The following is a 21,930-nucleotide window of genomic DNA, read 5'->3' as shown; positions in this document are numbered from 1 at the left end:
TGGTCTACAACTGACTAGGTATCCCCTTTGTGCTTCCCCTTCTCTTCTGTGAAGTTCAGTCAAGAGAAAAGTGTTGAACATATATATTTGCACATTATTGTTTCAAACCCACACTGGAGTGATTATCATCTCTGTAATCAGAGACAATCTGGCACATCTCACTAGGGAGGGATGAAATAGAAGGGAGATACCTTGCTGTATATCATTTTTTTCTCTCACTATCAGTATGACATTTATCGTTAGGGAGTTATGGTAACAACGGGGTGAAAGTAAGGTGGCACCGTCCAGTACGGCATCCCGGGAAAATAAATAGTGGGAGTGATCCGTACCGGTTAAACATCACAATAGTTCAAACAAAAGGTGAAGAAAACTGTAGGCTATTTCACCATTATATGTCATTACTGCATGTCAGAGGCATGAAACATTTGCGAAAGGACTTGAAATATGATCGCCTACGTGCCAATATGCTATGTTTTTCCGATGAGAACACTGTTATTTTGCCACGGCAGAGATGCGTGGCCGACACAGAGACTCATGCGGACAGCAGTGGACGCATAAATTCAGACCTAACATTAGCCTTAATGTCGTGACACTTTTTGGTGTTTTGTGTAAAAGATGTCTCTTTCCATTCACCACTGTTTGAGGGCTGGAAACACAGTAAGTTGTGAGTAGATGAACATGTGCGGGTAGCCTAGTAAAGGAGCCCTTTTGAAATGATTGTTTGACATTCAGATAAAAATACGACTGGTTGTGATTACACCACAATAAAAGATCATCCATTTTAAAAGTTAAATGACAAATCTTTACAACGAGCCCCACAGAGATCATGTGTGCAATTAAATCACCTTTCACCCCTGGGTAACAAACCATTTCCATCCTGTCATGATGATGAATAACAGCGATCACCTTTGGCCCTTTCATTGACCTCTGTTCTCATCAACCAGTGGCAGAAATCTACCAGGCAGCCCATAGCTGAACTATAACCTCTAATAGCTCCACCCATAAAGAGGATATTTGTGTGTGTGTGGAGGCCAGGGGGAGGAGTTAAAGGAGGGTTTGGCTCATTTTAATGGCTGTAAGGGAATTAATGGAACGGAATCAAACATATGTTTTCCATATCTTTGATACTGTTCCATTTATTCCATTCCAGCCATTACAATGAGCCCACCCTCTTTTAACTCCTACAACTAGCATCCATTGTTGTCTGTGTGTTTAGGCCAAGACATGGGGTATTGCTACACAGAAGGGACAAGGCAAACAGTTTTTTTTATATCCTGAAAAGCCTTATAATGCCATGCTTTGTTCAGGTTTGTTGCACTGGCTCTATGGGACCCCTAGAGAAATGTCACTCTGCTCCTCTGCACACTCCACTGGCTTCCAGTCTAAGCTCGCATCCATTGCAAGACCATGTTGCTTGCCTACGGAGCAGCAAGAGAAACGGCCCCTTCCTACCTTCAGACTATGCTCAAACCCTACATCCCAACCTGAGTACTCCGTTCTGCCACCTCTGGTCTCTTGGCCCTCCACCCTTACGGTAGGGCAGCTCCTGCTCAGCCAGGTCCAAGCTCTTCTCTGTGCTGGTACCCCAATGGTGGAATCAGCTTCCCCCTGAAGCTAGGACAGCAGAGTCCTGAAACCCTACCTCTTCAAAGAGCATCTTAAATATTCCCCCACCTCACCTCGACCCTTGCCCGTGACCCCCCCCCCCCCCACACACACACTTTATTTAGAAAAAGTTCACTTACTATGCTTGTAATATATGGTTTTCCCACCTAGTGTTCTTAAGATGAACGCACTAACTGTAAGTCGTTCTGGATAAGAGTGTCTGCTAAATGACTAAAATGAGAAGTGGATATCGTTTCTCTCTCTCTGTGTGTGTGTGTGTGTGTGTGTGTGTGTGTGTGTGTGTGTGTGTGTGTGTGTGTGTGTGTGTGTGTGTGTGTGTGTGTGTGTGTGTGTGTGTGTGTGTGTGTGTGTGTGTGTGTGTGTGTAGTTATTTTGTCATAAAACAAATCAGGTTTGATGTCTGATATGGTTAATTATAATGTATCCTCAAAGTTATTCAGTCAGCAACAAGGCAGGAATGCAGGATATTTAGCTTAATTCAAAGCAACTCGACTAGATGTGTGAGGTGGGGAATGAAAATACGTTTATGGGAGCTGAAAACAACACGTTTTATATGATTTTCCTACTTTTTAACAAAAATCCCACAGTTCACGGGCTCAATAACTGAATTCAACTTCAGTCCTCCTTCTCATCGCTTTCCTCATCACCAGGGAGTACCTCCCCCGCTCTCGTCTTGTAACATGAACGAGCGGCACCTTTTTCCATCAAATGTTTTCTTCGTCATGGGCAAATCTCAGTGCAGTGAAGATCTCGCTCACGGCTTTTCATTGCGTTCCGGTTGTTTGATGCGCGGGCGATGATGGGACGCGGTCTTTCACGCACTGACTGGTACCCGACTGGATAAAACACCTTTTTTTAAAAGAGGAATTTTGCTGACTTCTCCAACTTTTATTTTCGAATGCTTGCAGGTATGATTGTTTTGTTAACTCTACAAGCAACTACCATTTCAATACATTCACGTGACAGACGGGAATGTATAGACGCATCAAGCATTACTAATCAATGATTATCAAATCCAATTTCCACTCTTACAGTTGCATCATTTACGTTGCTTTGTGTGATTAGACTACTATGACCAATGTGAGAAAGTCTCAGGGTTTTATCACCATTACACTAATAGGCTAAGTGACCTGATATATCCAGTATTTCCTGTAATCATAATTCTTTGACGTATTAAACAAATTATATTCCTGGTCACTTTCATAACCCAGATGGAGATTTTTTATCAAGCATTTGAATTTGTGCTGCATTCAAACAAATCATTTATTTGAATTTAAGCTTGGTATGATCATATATTCCTTGTGTAGAGAATAGTTGTAAAACATCAGAGGAATTTAGGCTATTGTTGGAGCCAATTAAATGTAACAATTTCCCACCCTGTGCCACCAACGAAATGGACTTCACCACCAGCGCTATCTGCCGGTGACAACGCTTTTGCAGAGAGAATACTTCGATAACACTCAAGCAGATGGTGATGACTGTAGGGGATTGAGCGCCCTCTGCTGGCCTCATTTTATACACCAGTCACCTGTTTCTTTTTGCGCAATCTTCCTTCCTCTCTCTGTCTTTTAGGCCCTGGTGGAGCAGTGCGATGACTCCCATTCCCCTGTGTCTGCTGCTGCTCTGTGCCCTGCCCCTGTGTGTTCTTGCCTGGGGGGGCCACGGTGATGGTGTTGATGAAGAGTATGGCTGGTCCATGCAGAGGGTCCCATTAATTCTAGACAGGCACACAGTGCATCTACGGAGCCCCACGTTTGGTGGGAAGGTTGAGGGGGCAGGTGAGGATGAGGAGGGGGGGTGTGGGATAAAGTGTCAGAGTGCCCTCCCCCCTCCCGACTGGGCCACACTGGAGAGCATGCTGGGATACGAGACGGTGTACGAGAACGGCACGCGCACACACAGCAACGTCACGCTGCAGGGCCTGAATGACACAACCTCACACACGCCCTTACACACCCCCTCACACACTCGCAGGAAACGTCAGGTGTATGGCGAGGACGGGCGCTTTGTCATCTCGGACAGCCACTTCACCACCAGCTACCCGTTCTCCACGGCGGTCCGCCTGTCCACGGGCTGCTCCGGGGTCCAAGTGTCTGAAAAACACATACTGACGGCGGCCCACTGCGTCCACGATGGGAAGGACTACCTGCAGGGGGTCCGCAGGCTGAAAGTGGGGGTCTTACAGGTCAAATCTAAACAAGGTAGGAGGGGTGGGAGGAGGAGAGGGGGGAGGAGAGGAGGAGGAGAGGGGCAAGGAGAGGAAGTGGTAGGAGGAGAGGAGAAAGGGAATGGGATAGATGGAGAAGAACCGAGACAGGAGGAGAGACGGAGAGGAGGGAGGAGAGGAGGAGGAGAGAGGCAAGGAGAGGAAGTGGTAGGAGGAGAGGAGAAAGGGAATGGGATAGATGGAGAAGAACCGAGACAGGAGGAGAGACGGAGAGGAGGGAGGAGAGGAGGAGGAGAGGGGCAAGGAGAGGAAGTGGTAGGAGGAGAGGAGAAAGGGAATGGGATAGATGGAAAAGAACCGAGACAGGAGGAGAGACGGAGAGGAGGGAGGAGAGGAGGAGGAGAGAGGCAAGGAGAGGAAGTGGTAGGAGGAGAGGAGAAAGGGAATGGGATAGATGGAGAAGAACCGAGACAGGAGCAAAGACGGAGAGGAGGGAGAAGGAGGAAGGGAGAAAGGGAGAAACAGAACAGGGTTGATGAGACTGGAGCAGAGGGAGGTGAAGGAGGGAACATGGAGAAGGAGAGGGGACAAGGAGGGGGTAGGCAAAGAAAGAAAGGTAGCAGAAGCAGCCGTGTACAACGCAGCACCGAACCCAAAACTCAGCCCTCCTTCCACTGGACACGCGTAAAACAAACACACATCCCCAAAGGTTGGATACACACAGGAGATAGAACCAACGCCATATCCCACAACTACGACTACGCCCTCCTGGAGCTCAAACAGCCAATTAAACAGAAGCACATGAAACTGGGTGTAGTGGCCGCTACAAAGCCCCTCCCCTTGGGTCGCATCCACTTCTCAGGGTTCGACAACGAGCCAGAGGGAGGACAAAAGGACGAAGGGGGGGAAAAGGTGGTCTATCGCTTCTGTTCAGTGACGGAGGAGTTAGGCGACCTGTTGTATCAGCATTGTGATGCCCAGCAGGGGGCGTCAGGCGCTGGTGTATACATCCGCCTCAGACAGGAAGTGGTGGGGTCCAATAAGGGGAAGTGGCAGCGGAAGGTTATCGGGGTGTTCTCAGGGCACCGCCGGCTGGACGGGGACGGGGGTGAACAGAGGGACTATAATGTGGCGGTGAGGATCACTCCGCCTAAATACGCTCAGATCTGCCACTGGATCCATGGGGATCCCAGCATGTGTAGGGAGGCCTGAGACACCAGGGATATGTCCGACTGATCAGAGTAAGAAAAAAATAAGATATGCATTCATGTATCTCCTTTCACTGAGACCTCAAAGCGCTGAGGTGGTGGTGGACAAACTAACCAATGGCCAGCACAGAATGATCAGATGGAATAGAACTTTGGAATATGGGAAGATTTTCTTGCTTTGGTCAATCAAACAGATCCCTATCCCTATATTTTGAGACTGAGGTCTCAAAATTCTATGGTGCGATAAAAACAGGTTTCTTTGTCACATGTGCTTTTTGTTTCCAAGAAATACCCATCGTGCACATAATATGGGTGCTAAGATGAGTTCCGTTGGTGATGATTTTTCTTGGGTAAATCTTTGTTTTTAGTGTCTACATGATTCAGTTATCTAGCCAATGCTCTTTTTGTTATCAGAATACATTTTTTCCAGGGTCTATATTTAGAGTGTAAATGTGTATTTTGTTGAGTATTTCCCTAACATATATTTTGCTTGGAAAAAAAATTGGATCAACAGTGATGTAAAAAAAAATGCAAAAATAAAACGTCTTTATATTAAAACCTACCTTTTGAATACCAAAAAAAACTTGTGATGGACTGAACATGTTCAAGCAATGAATGACAACAGTGGAGACATAAGTGATGAGGCCTGAAGTCTTTCCACCAGTGTTTTTGTATTTTATTGCATCTCAAGGGACTCACATGCAAGTGGGGGAGAGGAGAGGAGTGACGCCATCCAAGAACCAAACTCTGCCTTCAACCAAATATATAGCAAATATTGTTATCCACATTTTTTATTTTATACGTTTTCTTCCTCTTTTTATTTCTCAATCCTTTTTTCCCACAACAGATTAAGATAGTCACGTTGGAAGAAAAACAACACATGGAACATCCAGTGTATATCTGAGCGGTTTACAGCTAACGAGTTCCCAACACCTCTGGAGTGTTGCTACGGGAGACAATACAACTCTACTGATCACTGCTCCACAATGACCTTAGGTCAGGGTTGTCAAAATCATTCCATGAAGTGCCTAGTGTCTGCTGTTTTTTTGGTTTGTCCTTTCAATTAAGCCCTAGACAACCACGTGTGGGGAGTTCCTTACTCATTAGTGACCCTAAATTCATCAATCAATTACAAAGTAGGAGCGAAAACCTGCAGACACTCGGTCCTCTGTGTAATGAGTTTGCCACCTAAGCCTTAGGTTGACATGGGCTGTGTCCCAACAATATTTACAAACCTCCTTTCCTTGTCTCCTTCATTTCATGACCACTGGTTGGTTTTCACCATTTGCCTTTCACCTATCAATTCAATTCAGATAATTGGCCGTTAAGTAAAGGAGACAAGTAAATTAGGATTTTTTAAAAGTATTTGGATGCAGCCTAGATCAACTTCACTTGACATGGTCAAATGCAGTAACACTCCACACCAACAGGGAGAGCCACAGTAAACACTGGGGGCTGAGTTTGCATTCAGTGCTGCCTCCAAATACAGATGAGAGATATTTTTCGAAACTGCTTGAATTTTTTAAAACCCTAGAATACATAGACATAACTAAAATATATGATACATTTTCTCTCAAAATAAAGATTAAAGAAATATATGTATAATCTATACTTAAAAATATTCTAAAATGCATATGTCAATTTGAACATCGTCCACAAATGTTGCATGTAACACACAATCAAAAAAATAGACAAAATAAAAACTAAACATTTTGTCGTATGATTTGTCATCTCGTTAACCCAGATTTGTGGTGACAGTTGTACATATTTCAATATTACTGCATCTGTTCTCAGAGGCTGGGTGGCTCAATTAATGGAGAGGAGTACAACTAAGTGTTGAATGATGTTAGAAAGACAGCAATATACAGAATTTGATTGGATAGCGAGGGAGAGGATAGGGCAGGGATTGGCCAGTGAGGTTTACACACACCGAACACAGTCCACGGTTAACAACACATTCCTCGTCTGGGAAACGCGCAAGAAAATCAACACAGATCCACCATTCCAAGTCAGCTGACACGTGGGAGTTCCAGAACAAATGTAAATACACTATCATTTTTTATGGTAATTTTTTTTCTTAGTTTAGGTAAAGGATAACATTGAAGTACACACACACTCATACACAGTTTAGTTTTCTGTGTCTATGATTCACATCCACGGCTTTTGCTACAACAGCAGACAGAGGTTACGGGGAAGTCAGAGGACAGGGGTCGTAGTGCTGATGGTTGATTGGCTGAAGGGGCTGGGGCGTGACAGGAGGGAGACGGGGGTGCACACATCCACATCCACAGCTCCAGACATAACAACAACCTCTGGAGAGAAGAGACAGAGGCAGAGAGATGGATGATTACCACAATATTATTACGTAACTGGCTCTTTTCATTGCATTGTGTGCATGTCGTTTGGTGCCACTGTGAGAGAACCCTACCTCACAGGAATGGGTTAGAGGGGTTTACATGAAGTCCTTGATGTTGAGGTCATCCAGGGCATTCTTGGGGGGCGGAGGCCTCCTCGGGCTCCCGGCCATCCCTGGAGATCCCATCTGTCACAGGGAACAGTGTTTCTTGAAATAGGTGTGTCTTTGTGTGTGTGTGTGTCTGTGTGTACTCTGTGTGTGTCTTACCGGTGCTCCTGGGGCTGCAGGGGCTCCAAAGCCTGGCCTAACCATGGGCATCATGGGAGCTCCAGCGCCGGCCGCCCCGCCCTGAGAGAGAGGAAACAGTCAGACACTATGGCAGCCATTTTAGAGATGCGTACATGGGCCACCTAAAGGGGTCATTGGCCATCTTAGGTGCTCCTAATGGTCCTAGGTTGAGGGTGGGGTGGTCTTACCATGCTGAATCCTTGGTAAGACCCCATAAAAGAAGGGGATCCCATTGGAACGTTCTAGGGGTGTGGAGTGGGGGAGAGGAGGTGGGAAATTACCACACTACTTACAACACAGGCACAGTAAAGACAACACTGCAACAACAAACACACAGACATATCACTGACACGCACACATAGTAAACATAGACAAAGACAACAACAAAAAAACATTTTAAGACGCACACAGAGAGAGAACAGCAAAGCACATAAAAACACTCTAACCTCTTAAATCAGGTTCAGGTGATTTGCTTATGCAGAAGCATTTGAAGACCACAGGGTCAATCATAAGAATACATGGATCAGGCAAGCCAGTTTAAATCAGTGACTGATTATCTGATGTTCATGTCAGTGGTGAGGCTTTGGCTAAATGAACAGCTGAAGCCATAGGATAATACAGTAACTACAGACCCTATAGTAAAAGCTTTCTTGGCTAATGGTTAGTGCAGCAATTAAATTATGAAGATAAAGCGATCTAAATTTGTATTGTGTTTCGTTTGGACACTGGGAAGAGGAGCTGTTGCTCAAAAAATGGGGATTGAAATAAGGAAATATGCAGATGAAGAACGGGGCATTTTGGGGTCAGGTGGCTTGTTTGAGGTCAGAACTTTAAGGGAAGAAAAGGAGTGGTTTCACAAGCAGCTCCTTGGTTTGGGACAAACCTCAGCCCACTCAGAGCTCTCCAGTATTCCCAGCCCAACCCCTTAGTTTTCCCACAAAATGTTCACCCCTTTAAACCAAACACCAAATTTCCATATTTCAAATGTGATTGGACCACCCTGGAGAGTCAGAGAGGAGAGGTGCGTGTGATTGGCTCCATGCCATGCCTGTCACTGCCATGTGGCTGCACTCCATGCTATATGACAAAGACCAGATTTACCATGGGAGCGCCCCAACTTGGAGGAGCTACCTGAGGAGTTGACCAGCCTCCACTTCCCATCGTGTTCTCCCCCCTGCAGAAGAGATGTCAATCAGTCAGTAAGCAAATAGAAAGAGAGGAAGAAAAGACAAGAGGCCCACAACCTCTTCAAATGTAAAGCTCATTGAGCTCTTGGAAAATGCTATGTGAATGTAATCCATGACATTAAATTACATGTGGAAACACAAAGTGACACATCCTCAAAACAGGAAAAACATACGTTTTTTGGCTCCCCATTCCCAGATCTGAAAGAGAGAAAATAAGACATTTCCCAGTCAGACAGAATAATGTACATTTAATATCTTATAACAGTTGCAAGTACTATGTGACATTATTGTACCTCTACTGTAATTCCACTGTATCTGGCTATGTGACATTATTGTACCTCTACTGTAATTCCACTGTATCTGGCTATGTGACATTATTGTACCTCTATTGTAATTACACTGTATCTGGCTATGTAACATTATTGTACCTCTACTGTAATTACACTGTATCTGGCTATGTAACATTATTGTACCTCTACTGTAATAACACTGTATCTGGCTATGTAACATTATTGTACCTCTACTGTAATTACACTGTATCAGGCTATGTGACATTATTGTACCTCTACTGTAATTACACTGTATCTGGCTATGTAACATTATTGTACCTCTACTGTAATTACACTGTATCTGGCTATGTGACATTATTGTACCTCTACTGTAATTACACTGTATCTGGCTATGTAACATTATTGTACCTCTACTGTAATTACGCTATGTAACATTATTGTACCTCTACTGTAATTACACTGTATCTGGCTATGTAACATTATTGTACCTCTACTGTAATTACACTGTATCTGGCTATGTAACATTATTGTACCTCTACTGTAATTACACTGTATCTGGCTATGTAACATTATTGTACCTCTACTGTAATTACACTGTATCTGGCTATGTGACATTATTGTACCTCTATTGTAATTACACTGTATCTGGCTATGTAACATTATTGTACCTCTACTGTAATTACACTGTATCTGGCTATGTAACATTATTGTACCTCTACTGTAATTACACTGTATCTGGCTATGTAACATTATTGTACCTCTACTGTAATTACACTGTATCAGGCTATGTGACATTATTGTACCTCTACTGTAATTACACTGTATCTGGCTATGTAACATTATTGTACCTCTACTGTAATTACACTGTATCTGGCTATGTGACATTATTGTACCTCTACTGTAATTACACTGTATCTGGCTATGTAACATTATTGTACCTCTACTGTAATTACGCTACTGTATCTGGCTATGTGACATTATTGTACCTCTATTGTAATTACACTGTATCTGGCTATGTAACATTATTGTACCTCTACTGTAATTACACTGTATCTGACATTATTGTACCTCTACTGTAATTACACTGTATCTGGCTATGTAACATTATTGTACCTCTACTGTAATTACACTGTATCTGGCTATGTGACATTATTGTACCTCTACTGTAATTACACTGTATCTGGCTATGTAACATTATTGTACCTCTACTGTAATTACGCTACTGTATCTGGCTATGTGACATTATTGTACCTCTATTGTAATTACACTGTATCTGGCTATGTAACATTATTGTACCTCTACTGTAATTACACTGTATCTGGCTATGTAACATTATTGTACCTCTACTGTAATTACACTGTATCTGGCTATGTAACATTATTGTACCTCTACTGTAATTACGCTATGTAACATTATTGTACCTCTACTGTAATTACACTGTATCTGGCTATGTAACATTATTGTACCTCTACTGTAATTACACTGTATCTGGCTATGTAACATTATTGTACCTCTACTGTAATTACACTGTATCTGGCTATGTGACATTATTGTACCTCTACTGTAATTACACTGTATCTGGCTATGTGACATTATTGTACCTCTACTGTAATTACACTGTATCTGGCTATGTGACATTATTGTACCTCTACTGTAATTACACTGTATCTGGCTATGTGACATTATTGTACCTCTACTGTAATTACACTGTATCTGGCTATGTGACATTATTGTACCTCTACTGTAATTACACTGTATCTGGCTATGTGACATTATTGTACCTCTACTGTAATTACACTGTATCTGGCTATGTGACATTATTGTACCTCTACTGTATCTGGCTATGTAACATTATTGTACCTCTACTGTAATTACACTGTATCTGGCTATGTAAAATTATTGTACCTTTACTGTAATTACGCTATGTAACATTATTGTACCTCTACTGTAATTACACTGTATCTGGCTATGTAACATTATTGTACCTCTACTGTAATTACACTGTATCTGGCTATGTAACATTATTGTACCTCTACTGTAATTACGCTATGTAACATTATTGTACCTCTACTGTAATTACACTGTATCTGGCTATGTAACATTATTGTACCTCTACTGTAATTACACTGTATCTGGCTATGTAACATTATTGTACCTCTACTGTAATTACACTGTATCTGGCTATGTAACATTATTGTACCTCTACTGTAATTACACTGTATCTGGCTATGTGACATTATTGTACCTCTATTGTAATTACACTGTATCTGGCTATGTAACATTATTGTACCTCTACTGTAATTACACTGTATCTGGCTATGTAACATTATTGTACCTCTACTGTAATTACACTGTATCAGGCTATGTGACATTATTGTACCTCTACTGTAATTACACTGTATCTGGCTATGTAACATTATTGTACCTCTACTGTAATTACACTGTATCTGGCTATCTGACATTATTGTACCTCTACTGTAATTACACTGTATCTGGCTATGTAACATTATTGTACCTCTACTGTAATTACGCTATGTAACATTATTGTACCTCTACTGTAATTACACTGTATCTGGCTATGTAACATTATTGTACCTCTACTGTAATTACACTGTATCTGGCTATGTGACATTATTGTACCTCTACTGTAATTACACTGTATCTGGCTATGTGACATTATTGTACCTCTACTGTAATTACACTGTATCTGGCTATGTGACATTATTGTACCTCTACTGTATCTGGCTATGTAACATTATTGTACCTCTACTGTAATTACACTGTATCTGGCTATGTAAAATTATTGTACCTCTACTGTAATTACGCTATGTAACATTATTGTACCTCTACTGTAATTACACTGTATCTGGCTATGTAACATTATTGTACCTCTACTGTAATTACGCTATGTAACATTATTGTACCTCTACTGTAATTACACTGTATCTGGCTATGTAACATTATTGTACCTCTACTGTAATTACACTGTATCTGGCTATGTAACATTATTGTACCTCTACTGTAATTACACTGTATCTGGCTATGTAACATTGTACCTCTACTGTAATTACGCTATGTAACATTATTGTACCTCTACTGTAATTACACTGTATCTGGCTATGAACATTATTGTACATCTACTGTAATTACACTGTATCTGGCTATGTAACATTATTGTACCTCTACTGTATCTGGCTATGTAACTACCATGTACACTCAGTAGCCGTTCATGTAAAAGGTTTGCTCCTACAGACAGTGAGTCACGTGCCCATATAAAGTAGGCAGACAGGTATCGAAGCATTCGGTTCCTGTTCGATTGAACGTTAGATTGGGCAAAACAAGTGACCTAAGTGTCTTTGAGCTTGCTATGATCGTTGGTGCAAGCTAACAGGTGGGTTACAAACAGGCAAATAATAGTGCAGTACAACTGAGGTGTGCAGAACGGCATCTTAAAACCCACAACCCGTCGGTCCTTGTCACGGATGGACTATTGCTGTAGACGGCCACACAGGGTTCCACTCCGATCAGATAAAAACAAAGCGGCTCCAGTGAGCACACGATCACCAACACTGGACAATTGAGGAGTGGACCACTGTCCGAGGAATCCCGGTTCGTGTTGTGCCATGCTGATGGCAGAGTCAGGATTTGGCATAAGCAGCACGAGTCCATTGGCCCCATCCTGCCTGGTGTCAACGGTGCCCCAAATAATTCAGGCTGTTCTAGAGGCAAAGGGGGGTCTGACCCAGTACTAGATGGGTGTACCTAATAAACGGTCCACTGAGTGTAAGTAACGTTACAATAAGGTGAGATTGGTTATAGGAACATGTCTATGCATAGATGGACAGCACCATGATGCTGAAATTATTCAGGCCAAATTGAGAATCCCTGTCCTGTGTCTGCTCAGAGACTCTGTTCAGAGACTTACTGCTAGCCATGTTAGCCATGGTGGTGTCTAGGTCCCCTCCCATATGTTTAACTGGAGATGAGGCGGCCCCAGTCTGGGGCGTCATGGCAGGCATCAACACATCCCCTAGACCATCAAACGCTACAGGAGACACATGGGGGGAGAGAGAGAGAGAGAGAGAGAGAGAGAGAGGTGAGAAACAGCCACAATAATCCTCTCTGATCATAACAGAGGGGTCCTCCTTACGAGTGGGATTACCATGACAACCCATCGAGAGGGTCTCCATGACAACAGTGATCAGAGAGGAGCACAACATTGGAATGTTAACAAGAGGCAAGTTCTCATACTGATACTCAGTATGACTGAGGGCTTATACTATGCCTCACCACACACACACAGTTTAAGTGATACTCTCCATGTGATATAAATCAACAGCATAAATATGCTGTCTACTCAACTCTACTAAATAGTATTACTATCCTATTAGCTAGCTTGTTTGAGATGGGGCATCATCCTTTGTATCTTGGTGACAGTAAGGATGCAGCCACCACTCTAGAGGGAGGAAGCAAGTACCAAGCTAAATGGGCATTGTGATGTGAGCATCTCACACACCCTATTTATCAGGCATCTGTCAGAGCAGAGGGAAAATAACAGCAGCAGTCGCTCTCTTACTGCAATGCAGCAATGCACTGTGGGAAACAGCGCATCAACGAGCCAGAACACTCACCCAATCAGAGAGCAGGAAGCAAGCAATGAGCCAGCCCCAGAGCCAGATGGAGAGAGAGAGGAGCAATAGAGGGACGAGAGTGAAAGAGAGAAATAGAACGTGAGAGAGGACAAAGAGTGTGAGAGAGAGCGCGTAAAGTGAGTGAGATAGAGTGCAGAGGGAAAGAGAGAGAACAGAGGGAGGGAGGAAAAGAGGGAGAGGATGTAAGGGTAAGAAGAAAGGGACAGAAGGACAGTAGCGGAGGGAAAAATAATGGAGTGAGTTAAGAGATGACAAATGTTGCGAGAGAAAGAGAGATGGAGGAGAGAGAGAGAGAGTTAAGGCTTAAGCAGTAGTACTTGCAGGTCGTCATTTACATAACATGCAGGGCAGTGACAGCCTTGATCATAAACCTGGTAAGCACAGGGAACGTTGCCACGGTAAAATGTGAAAAAGTCAACCAATGCACGCATCAACAGAGAGAGACAACTATGGAAAGAATCTAGAATGAGAATGACCATACACAACAGCATGTGAATTGGCCATAAAACCAAGGTACGTTCACAAGATACATACACTCAGGATGTATTCATTCAGACAGATATGTTCATATACAGTACCAGTCAAAAGTTTGGACACACCTACTCATTCAAGAGTTTCTTTATTTTTACTCATAGAATAATAGCGAAGACATCAAAACTATGAAATAACACATGGAATCAGGTAGTAACCAAAAAAAGTGTTAAAACAAATCTAAATATATTTTATACCACACTTTGCCTTGATGACAGCTTTGCACACTCTTGATGACCGCTTTGCACACTCTTGATGACCGCTTTGCACACTCTTGATGACCGCTTTGCACACTCTTGATGACAGCTTTGCACACTCTTGATGACCGCTTTGCACACTCTTGATGACAGCTTTGCACACTCTTGATGACCGCTTTGCACACTCTTGATGACCGCTTTGCACACTCTTGATGACCGCTTTGCACACTCTTGATGACAGCTTTGCACACTCTTGATGACAGCTTTGCACACTCTTGATGACAGCTTTGCAAACTCTTGATGACAGCTTTGCACACTCTTGATGACAGCTTTGCACACTCTTGGAATTCTCTCAACCAGCTTCATGAGGAATATATTTCCAACGGTCTTGAAGGACTTCCCACATATGCTGAGCACTTCTTGACTGCTTTTCCTTCATTCTGTGGTCCAACTCAATTGGATTGAGGTTGGGTGATTGTGGAGGCCAAGTCATCTGATGCAGCACTCCATCACTCTCCCATCTTGGTGCCCTCCAGGACACCTACAACACCCGATGTCACAGGAGGACAAAAAATATAATCAAGGTCATTAACCACCGAAGCCACTGCCTGTTCACCCTGCTTCCATCCAGAAGGCGAGGTCAGTACAGGTGCATCAAAGCTGGGACAGAGAGATTGAAAAACAGCTTCTATCTCAAGGCCATCAGATTGTTTAACAGCCATCACTAGCACAGAGAGGCGGATGCCTACCTACAGACTTGATATCATTGGCCACTTTAGTAAATGGAACACAAGTCACTTTAATAATGCCACTTTAAGAATGTTTACGTATCTTGCATTACTTATCTCATATGTACAGTTGAAGTTGGAAGTTTACATACACTTAGGTTGGAGTCATTAAAACTTGTTTCTTGTTTACAAACTATAGGTTTGGCAAGTCGGTTAGGACATCTACTTTGTGCATGACTCAAGTAATTTTTCCAACAATGGTTTACAGACAGATTATTTCACTTATAATTCACTGTATCACAATTCCAGTGGGTGAGAAGTTTACATACACTAAGTTGACTGTGACTTTAAACAGCTTGGAAAATTCCAGGAATGATGTCATGGCTTTAGAAGCTTCTGATAGGCTAATTGACATCATTTAAGTCAATTGGAGGTGTACCTGTGGATGTATTTCAAGGCCTACCTTCAAACTCAGTGCTTCTTTTGCTTGACATCATGGGAAAAACAAAAGAAATCAGCCAAGACCTCAGAAAATAAATTGTAGACATCCACAAGTCTGGTTCATCCTTGGGAGCAATTTCCAAATGCCTGAAGGTACCACGTTCATCTGTACAAACAACACAGCCTGGAGGTGTGTTTTGGGTTATTGTTCTGTTGAAAAACAAATGATAGTCCCACTATGCGCAAACCACATAGGATGGCGTATCGCTGCAGGATGCTGTGGTAGCCATCCTAGTTAAGTGTGCCTTGAATTTTAAATAAATCACTGACAGTGTCACCAGCAAAGCACCCCCACACCACCTCCTCTGTGCATCACGGTTTTAACCACACATGTGGAGATCATCCTTTCACTTACTCTGCGTCTCAAAAAGACACGGCGGTTGGAAACAAAAATCTCAAATTTGGCCTCATCAGACCAAATGACAGATTTCCACCGGTCTAATGTCTGTTGCTCATGACCCAAGCAAGTCTTTTCTTCTTATTGGTGTCCTTTAGTAGTGGTTTCTTTGCAGCAACTCGACCGTGAAGGCCTGATTCATGCAGTCTCCTCTGAACAGTTGATGTTGAGATCTGTGTTACTTGAACTCTGAAACATTTATTTGGGCTGCAATTTCTGAGGCTGGTAACGCTAATGAACTTATTCTCCACAGCAGAGGTAACTCTGGGTCTTCCTTTCCTGTGGCGGTCCTCATGAGAGCCAGTTTCATCATAGCGCTTGATGGTTTTGCGGCTGCACTTGAAGAAAGTTCTTGAAATGTTCTGTATTGACTGACCTTCAGGTCTTAAAGTAATGAAGGACTGTCATTTCTCTTTGCTTATTTCAGCTGTTCTTGCCATAATATGGATTTGGTCTTTTACCAAATAGGGCTATCTTCTGTATACCACCCCTACATAACTAATTGGCTCAAATGCATTAAGAAGGAAAGAAATCCCACAAATGAACTTTTAACAAAGCACACCTGTCAATTGAAATTCATTCCAGGTGACTACCTCATAAAGCTGGTTGAGAGAATGCAAAGAGTGTGCAAAGCTGTCATCAAGGCAAAGGGTGGCTACTTGAAGAATCTAAAATATATTTTGTTTTGTTTAACACTATTTTTGGTTACTACATGATTCCATGTGTGTGTGTGTGTGTATATATATATAAATAATTATATATAATTACTATATTTATTATAATTATTATTCACAATGATTAATAATCAAATAACCTAATCTATATCTAATATACATTTAATTAAGATTATATTGTATATCCGAAGTACCCAAAAAGGCCACTTGATGTCATCTGATAGAAATCCAAATAAACCTTGAAAGTAACCAAAGATCAAGTCGTTTACAGGCAAATTGAGTAAGTTTCCAGTAATACACCCTACCTTTGTAACCCTATATGTGGTGTATTTACTGTTATATGTCTTACATACAATGGGAATGGGTCATGCCTGTTGTTTGTGTCATGCCTCGTGGGTGTGTTGTGCATCGGTAGGTACATTACCTGCCATCAGCTCAGCACCAGAGGCAGCTGCAGGTGCAGCAGGTTGGGTTTCTCCACCGGTGGAGTCTAATGGGTCAAACCAAACCATACCAGGCCAAGGTGGGCCAAGCCATTAACAGTGCAGCATGAGGACAGAGAAGAGTTAAGAAGTCAGCCATCGGCTCCACGCTAGGAACGCCAAACAGATAGAACAGCGTTATCATTGTCAGATAGGACAGTAGACATACACAGGTAAACACACGTACACAGCCAATAGTCTCAAACACACCAATAGAAACTCCTTTGATCCCAATATGCTGTGACAAGTCTACATCTACTAAGCAATACAATCTCAACATTTTGTAGAGAATGTTGAAAAGTAAGAGTCCATCCTGAATACCACAGCTAACAACTTAACTTCAGTAGCAACTTTATTGGTCACCAAAAACATACAGAGAAACGGAATGAGAAATGCTGATGAAGGTGAATGACATGATGAAAACAATCAATCAAATAATCAGTTAAAGTTAGGGCTTTCCTGCTTCGAAACATTTTTACAAAAGGCCACTAATTTGAAGATCGTCGATCAATAGCAAGGGGGATAGTAAGAGGTGGGGGTGGAGGGTGTACATTTACCCACCCCCAAACATGTCCATGATCGCCCCCTTGTCAGTTGGGGGGTCTGAGGAGAGGAAGGGGGCAGGGGAGGAGAATGCATCTGTTGTAAGGGGAGGGGTAGAGGAGGGTTAGAATTATGTGCAAATGTCATACTCACACAACCAAACAAACCCATACCAACTAAACAAACTCACACAAACAACAAAATACAAGAAGTATCCTTGAATTACAATAAAGCACAAATGTACATATCAAAAACAGCACTCCAAACACATGCTGAGAAAGAAGGCAGATGGCGTGAGTTTGGGTACCTGCTCCAAACATGTCAACACTGGGGGCAGGATCTGCTTTGGTGAGGCTTGGATCTGGCATTGAATCAAACATAGCTACAGGACAAGTACACAACACACACACACAATTTAAATGAGAACAGCAGACTACAAACAATGACTCATTAGATTAACAACTGTGATTGAAAGCCAATGCAGGAGCAGAGAGACAGCTGGGGAGAATGCATCCAAGCTGAAAGGAAGCAGAGGAAGAGGAAGCGTGATGTGCAAGTTAGCCTCACAAAGAGAAAGGGACAATGCAGGAGAGGATAGGACACAGATGCAGAGTAGAGGACAAGGACAAAAGAGAAGAAAAGGTTTTTTAAAAGTACCACACACACACGTGTAAACATTTACCACTGAAGAGGTCTATCGATGGGGTGGTGGGGGGGATGGGTGCTGCGATGGTGGATGAGGGGGCAGGAGGGGGAGCCACAGAGTTAAAGCAGTTGTTCTCCATTGGCATCATGGCAAACAGGTCCAGCCCTGGGCCTACTGCATTTGAGCTGCTACCAGTAGGGGCAAAGGGGTCTTTGGGAGGAAAGAACCAGGGAGGGGATGACAAGGGGGATGGAGATATTACACAACCACCATAACACAGTGTGAAATAAACCTAGAGGTATGGCACGAGCTGTATTCTGTGAAATAGGGAGGAGGAATAGGTGCATTCGGCTGAAATTCTGAAGATACAGGCTTAGTTAGGGAATTCACAGCTCCATATTCTTCATAAACATACAGTACATGTAAAACACTATGAAGTACCGTATGATCAAGAGAATCTGGAAAATAAGCATGTCTGATGAAAAATGATAAGAAAAGAACACGATTTGTGAAAAGAGGGAAACATATTGGAGAAAGCAGTATTAGTAGTATTCACACTCCCTCATTATACTCTCTGAAATACCCATACTAGACCAGATTTACAGAGTGTAACCACAGAGCTTGCAGATGCATTTTGGGATATACAGCGTGAAAGGAATCCCCAGGTGGTATCTAGCATGGTGGTCAACCACTGTCCTAAAATCAACCTCAGCAACAATCTCCATAGTAACAGCAACAGCCATGCCCAGAAACAAACAGCAGCACCACCTTTCTAGGGAAACTAGCTACACCCGCTCACAGCAATGGGATCAACTGTTGAAACACACTCTCCATACACAAAAACACATAAGCACGGATGCACCGAGCACTCGAATACAGCCAAACACACACACAGCCACAAAACTATACACACAGCCACAAAACTATACACACAGCCACAAAACTATACACACAGCCATTTACACCGACAGAGACACACGTCCTGCAACCCACCGGCTGCAGCGTCGGCAGCTGGGGTTGGCGTGGGGGCCGGAGCCGCGCCCTCGGCAGCGGCAGAGGCATCAGAGGCGGGAGCAGGGGTCGAAAACGCATCTGATACCCAACACACACACACACAGACGACAGAGAGAGAGGTACAGCGAGAGGCACGGGGAGAAAAGGACGGGGAAAAGAAACAAGCCAGACAATAAAGAGAGTAAGTCAGAAAAGGAAGACGCCACCTAAAAGATGGTCTGTGCCTCTAAGCAGAGTTTAGAAATACTACTTTCACTTTGTTAGGTGTTTAATTGACTTAATATACTGTACCTATATTAAATACTTGTAATGTTATGTCAGGCATAAAATATGTAATATACTTATTTTATTGCAGAGAGATACTATTTAACTGAGACATCTTTTGATTACTGTAATAAATTCAGTTTAGATTAGTTACAAAACATTTACTTTGTAGCATGAATGATTGACCGGTGAAGGATACATGAGAATACAGACCGGAGGCACAGCAAGGCCTATGGAAGGCTATGGAAGGCTATGGAAGGCACAGCAAGGCCTATGGAAGGCTATGGAAGGCACAGCAAGGACTATGGAAGGCTATGGAAGGCACAGCAAGGCCTATGGAAGGCTATGGAAGGCTATGGAAGGCTATGGAAGGCACAGCAAGGCCTATGGAAGGCTATGGAAGACTATGGAAGGCTATGGAAGGCTATGGAAGGCACAGCAAGGCCTATGGAAGGCTATGGAAGGCGGGCTTTAGCTACAACTACACTAGAAAGCGGTAACTAGGTCTGTTGCACTACATAACCGGACAAGCAGGCCACAGAATGGAACCAGAAGCAAAGCAATGTGTCTTTTAGGCGGCAATAAAGAACATGACTCTGTTTGATAGATTGGCTTTTCTCTGAAGTTAAGAAAAAGCTGTCGGACTATCAAACATGAAGCATGTGAAAATGTATGGGTAGCATGTCTGAGTGCGTCTACAAGTGTGAGCATGCTTGTCTCTGTGTGTAGATCTGTGGCAATGAGCATAAGATGTAAAAAAATGAATGCATACCAGTATGTGTGTTGCTTGACATGTTCTTCCCAAATGGATGTGTTTGTTTTGGGGTATCTGGGTCACTGTGTGTATGTACATGCAGAGACTAAACATGTGCGTTAGGGTGTGTACATGCAGGTAGAGAACACTACATCTCCTGTGTGTGCATGTGGAGGGTTGGTTGGGGTTGAGCTGTCCAGCAGAGATTCTGTGGTTGGGAATCCTCCAGAAGCCCACTGACCTCCCAGCAGATCCATATTCGTCGCACCGGGGGGGTTGGTGGTGGCCGCACTAGGGGGAGGAGCCAGAGTGACTCCTGGCTCTGCGGCTACAGGGGTGGGCGTTACCCCCGCGGGAGAGGGAGCGGTGTCTACAGCGAGGGTGGGGTCAGGAAGCATGGACTCGCCCATTTCTGCAGGTACCCACGTGGTGTACCAACCAAACCCAAAACAAGGTACCAAAACAACCCCCAGAAATCGTCCCCCAAAATACCCCATAGGAACCAAAGCAATCAGAAAGGCCCCGTTAGAACCAAATCAAGGTATCAAATCAACCCAATTTCAAAGAAACAACCGAAAAACAAAATCAACCCCAGAATTAAAGCCCCGAATGAACCAAACCAGGGGATGTGGGGGAGGGATAGAGAGCAGAGAGAAACAAAGAGAGAGAAATAGACTATTGAGACTAGAGCAACACTATGAAACACATTGGGAGATCTAGAGATGACACGCTCTGTTAATGTTAATACACTAGAGAGGTTAAAGCCAGGGTCACTGTGGGATAACACTCACCTGATCCAAGGAGGTCTGTGGCAGCATCACCAGAACAGCATGGGAGAAGGTGATGGAGGAAAATGCAATTATATTAATGTTCATTAGATAATTCAAACTTACTGGTAGTTCCATTAAGAATGAAACGATCAAGTTTTGATGTGGGACATTACCTCCCCAGGACATAGGGGCTGCTGAGGCTCCTGCTGATGGACCAGAGGAGGACAGAGGGTCCAGATCCAACAGAGAACTAGAGCGAGATAAAGGGATAGAGATAGAATGGAAGGGGAAGGAAGAATGGACTCTAATTCACAGTTTTACCAAATAAATGGAACAGATAGAATGCTTGAATGCCAGAACTGAGGAAATCCCTGAGGTGACGAGGTAAACTGTGGTAGGCAGAGGAAGTAGTCACTCACTCAGTGGCTTCTTCGGGTGGCGGCACTAGGGTGGGCACGGCGGCTGCAGATTTGGCGGGGGTAGAGGTCGGGGACACGTTATTGGTGGGGGACCCCTGGAATAGAGAGGGAGAGCCTTTTTAATATCTATGTGTCGACATATAACCAGAAATAGAAAGGCAGGGAAAATAATTTGTAATCTTCAACTCACCTTTGTTGGAGACCTGAAAGAGAGACGGAATAGTTCATATTTAAAT

At 43.2% G+C, this 21,930-nt stretch overlaps 3 protein-coding genes across 12 annotated transcripts in view; 1 reads left to right on the top strand and 2 right to left on the bottom strand.

Annotated features, from left to right (window-relative positions):
• The first annotated feature begins 2,293 nt into the window (after positions 1 to 2,293).
• Positions 2,294 to 6,721, top strand: LOC109900829 (inactive serine protease 35-like). Its single transcript, XM_031837330.1, has 2 exons — positions 2,294 to 2,534; positions 3,199 to 6,721. Exon 2 carries the CDS (start codon positions 3,218 to 3,220, stop codon positions 5,003 to 5,005), a length of 1,788 nt encoding a protein of 595 aa, XP_031693190.1. The 5' UTR covers positions 2,294 to 2,534; positions 3,199 to 3,217; the 3' UTR covers positions 5,006 to 6,721.
• Positions 5,653 to 21,930, bottom strand: part of LOC109900827 (clathrin coat assembly protein AP180-like) — a 45,047-nt gene continuing 28,769 nt past the window's right edge. For 3 of the 9 annotated variants that reach the window (XM_031837323.1, XM_031837322.1, XM_031837321.1), the window contains exons 12-25: positions 21,885 to 21,897; positions 21,695 to 21,789; positions 21,449 to 21,525; positions 21,297 to 21,311; positions 20,747 to 20,917; positions 19,467 to 19,565; positions 17,227 to 17,292; positions 13,048 to 13,167; positions 9,006 to 9,030; positions 8,747 to 8,819; positions 7,834 to 7,887; positions 7,625 to 7,705; positions 7,430 to 7,543; positions 5,653 to 7,313 (exon numbers count right to left, since the gene is read on the bottom strand). In XM_031837323.1, coding sequence (XP_031693183.1) covers positions 7,454 to 7,543; positions 7,625 to 7,705; positions 7,834 to 7,887; positions 8,747 to 8,819; positions 9,006 to 9,030; positions 13,048 to 13,167; positions 17,227 to 17,292; positions 19,467 to 19,565; positions 20,747 to 20,917; positions 21,297 to 21,311; positions 21,449 to 21,525; positions 21,695 to 21,789; positions 21,885 to 21,897 — 979 coding nt within the window. In that variant the 3' untranslated portion in view covers positions 5,653 to 7,313; positions 7,430 to 7,453. The remainder of the gene's footprint in view (positions 7,314 to 7,429; positions 7,544 to 7,624; positions 7,706 to 7,833; positions 7,888 to 8,746; positions 8,820 to 9,005; positions 9,031 to 13,047; positions 13,168 to 17,226; positions 17,293 to 19,466; positions 19,566 to 20,746; positions 20,918 to 21,296; positions 21,312 to 21,448; positions 21,526 to 21,694; positions 21,790 to 21,884; positions 21,898 to 21,930) is intronic. The other 6 variants (XM_031837324.1, XM_031837329.1, XM_031837326.1 and 3 more) reach the window with 6 other exon arrangements.
• On the bottom strand, positions 9,044 to 10,646 carry LOC116376516 (uncharacterized). Of its 2 annotated transcripts, XM_031837332.1 has the most exons (3): positions 10,544 to 10,640; positions 9,566 to 10,508; positions 9,044 to 9,530 (listed from the first exon to the last, which is right to left on the bottom strand). In XM_031837332.1, exons 2-3 carry the CDS (start codon positions 10,050 to 10,052, stop codon positions 9,061 to 9,063), a joined length of 957 nt encoding a protein of 318 aa, XP_031693192.1. In that variant the 5' UTR covers positions 10,053 to 10,508; positions 10,544 to 10,640; the 3' UTR covers positions 9,044 to 9,060. The 2 variants fall into 2 exon arrangements, with proteins under 2 accessions (XP_031693192.1, XP_031693191.1); XM_031837331.1 differs by having other exon boundaries at positions 9,566 to 10,646.

The sequence above is a fragment of the Oncorhynchus kisutch genome, linkage group LG12 (genome assembly GCF_002021735.2).
Source record: "Oncorhynchus kisutch isolate 150728-3 linkage group LG12, Okis_V2, whole genome shotgun sequence".
In the NCBI taxonomy this organism is placed as follows: domain Eukaryota; kingdom Metazoa; phylum Chordata; class Actinopteri; order Salmoniformes; family Salmonidae; genus Oncorhynchus; species Oncorhynchus kisutch.
The sequence above is the reverse complement of the archived record's forward strand: the minus strand, read 5'-3'. Positions and strand labels throughout refer to the sequence as shown.

Coding starts and splice junctions, on each gene's coding strand:
- LOC116376516 (XM_031837331.1), bottom strand. CDS start 10,052: ATGTTACATAGCCAGATACAGTGTAATTACAGTAGAGGTACAATAATG. Junction 9,531..9,565: donor ACAGTGTAATTACAGTAGAG/GTACAATAATGT, acceptor ATTACAGTAGAG/GTACAATAATGTTACATAGC.
- LOC109900829 (XM_031837330.1), top strand. CDS start 3,218: ATGACTCCCATTCCCCTGTGTCTGCTGCTGCTCTGTGCCCTGCCCCTG.